Source organism: Hypanus sabinus, chromosome 13, assembly GCF_030144855.1.
Source record: "Hypanus sabinus isolate sHypSab1 chromosome 13, sHypSab1.hap1, whole genome shotgun sequence".
Classification (NCBI taxonomy): domain Eukaryota; kingdom Metazoa; phylum Chordata; class Chondrichthyes; order Myliobatiformes; family Dasyatidae; genus Hypanus; species Hypanus sabinus.
The window spans coordinates 34,531,990-34,533,524 of NC_082718.1; the positions used below are offsets into that span (position 1 = coordinate 34,531,990).

The 1,535-nt window shown below is 42.9% G+C and overlaps 1 protein-coding gene across 1 annotated transcript; it reads left to right on the top strand.

Moving 5' to 3' along the window:
• Positions 1–802: 802 nt before the first annotated feature.
• Positions 803–1,333, top strand: LOC132403477 (ferritin heavy chain B-like). The gene has a single exon (XM_059986879.1). It carries the CDS (start codon positions 803–805, stop codon positions 1,331–1,333), a length of 531 nt encoding a protein of 176 aa, XP_059842862.1.
• The last annotated feature ends 202 nt before the right edge of the window (positions 1,334–1,535 follow it).

The window sequence follows — 1,535 nt, forward strand, 5'->3', positions numbered from 1 at the left end:
CAGAAAATTAGCAATCTCCTCCCTCGCCTCCCACAGTAGTCTAGGGTATATCTCATTCAGTCACGGTGACTTATCTAACTGGATGCTTTCCGAAAGCTCCAGCACATCCTCTTTCTTAATGTCTATATGCTCAAGATTTTCAGTCAGCTGTAAGTCGTCCTTACAATCACCAAGGTCCTTTTCTGTTGTGAATACTGAAGCAAAGTATTCATTAAGTACCTCCGCTACCTCCTCTGGATCCATACACACTTTTCCACCATTACACTTGATTGTTCCTATTCTCTCACGTCTTATCCTCTTGCTTTTCACATACTTTTAGAATGACTTAGGGTTTTCTAAGGCCTTCTCATGGCCCCTTCTGGCTCTCCTAATTTCATTCTTAAGATCCTTCTTGCTAGCCTTATAATTTACTAGATCTCTATCATTACCTAGTTTTTTGAACCTTTCATAAGCTTTTCTTTTTGCTTCTTGACTAGATTTTCAACAGCCTTTGTACACCATAGTTCCTGCACCCTATCATAACTTCCCTGTCTCATTGGAATGTACCTATGCAGAACACCACTCAAATATCCCCTGAACATTTGCCACATTTCTCTCGTACATTTCCCTGAAAACATCTGTTCCCACTTTATACTCCAAGTTCCTGCCTGATAGTTTCCTATTTCCTCTTACTCCAATTAAACACTTTCCTAACTTGTCTGCACCTATCCCTCTCCAATGCTATGGTAAAGGAGATAGAATTATGATTTTTTTTTAGGAGCTTCCCCAGGTGATAGAAAGTTGTAATTGTCCACCGAACAGGATGGCTTCTCAAGTTTGTCAGAACTTCCACCAGGAATGTGAAGATACAATCAACAGGCAGATTAACATGGAGCTCTATCCCTCCCATGTTTATCTCTCCACGTCCTTTTACTTTGACTGGGATGACATTAGCCTACATCACTTCTCCGAGTGCTTCAGGAAGCAGTCCTATGAGGAACAGCAGCATGCCGAGAAATGGATGGAATTCCAGAATCTGCGAGGAGGCCGGATCGTGCTGGAGGACATCAAGAAGCCAGAGCAGGATGACTGGACCAATGCTCTGGAAGCGATGCAGAGAGCCCTGCAGATGGAGAAGGACGTGAACCTGAGTCTCCTGGATCTACACAAGCTTTCCACTCAGCATGGTGACCCTCATCTGTGTGATTTCCTGGAGAGGAACTATCTGGATGAGCAAGTGAAGACGATCAAGAAGCTTGGAGATTACGTCACCAACCTGAGGAGACTGGGCACCCCTGAGAATGGCCTGGGAGTGTACCTGTTTGACAGACTGTCCCTGGAGGAGAAGGATTAGAAGGACTCCATGTCATTACCTTTATTACTCTTTATTTGTTTGAATCTCAACTTGACTAACTCAAAGGTATTGGAATGGTATATCAACTGAAATAAGCATCAAAATACTTAAAAAATAATAATTATGATCACTATCTCCAAAATGCTCTCCCCCTGAGAAACCTGAGACCTGACCGGGTTTCTTTCCCAATACCAGATCAAGT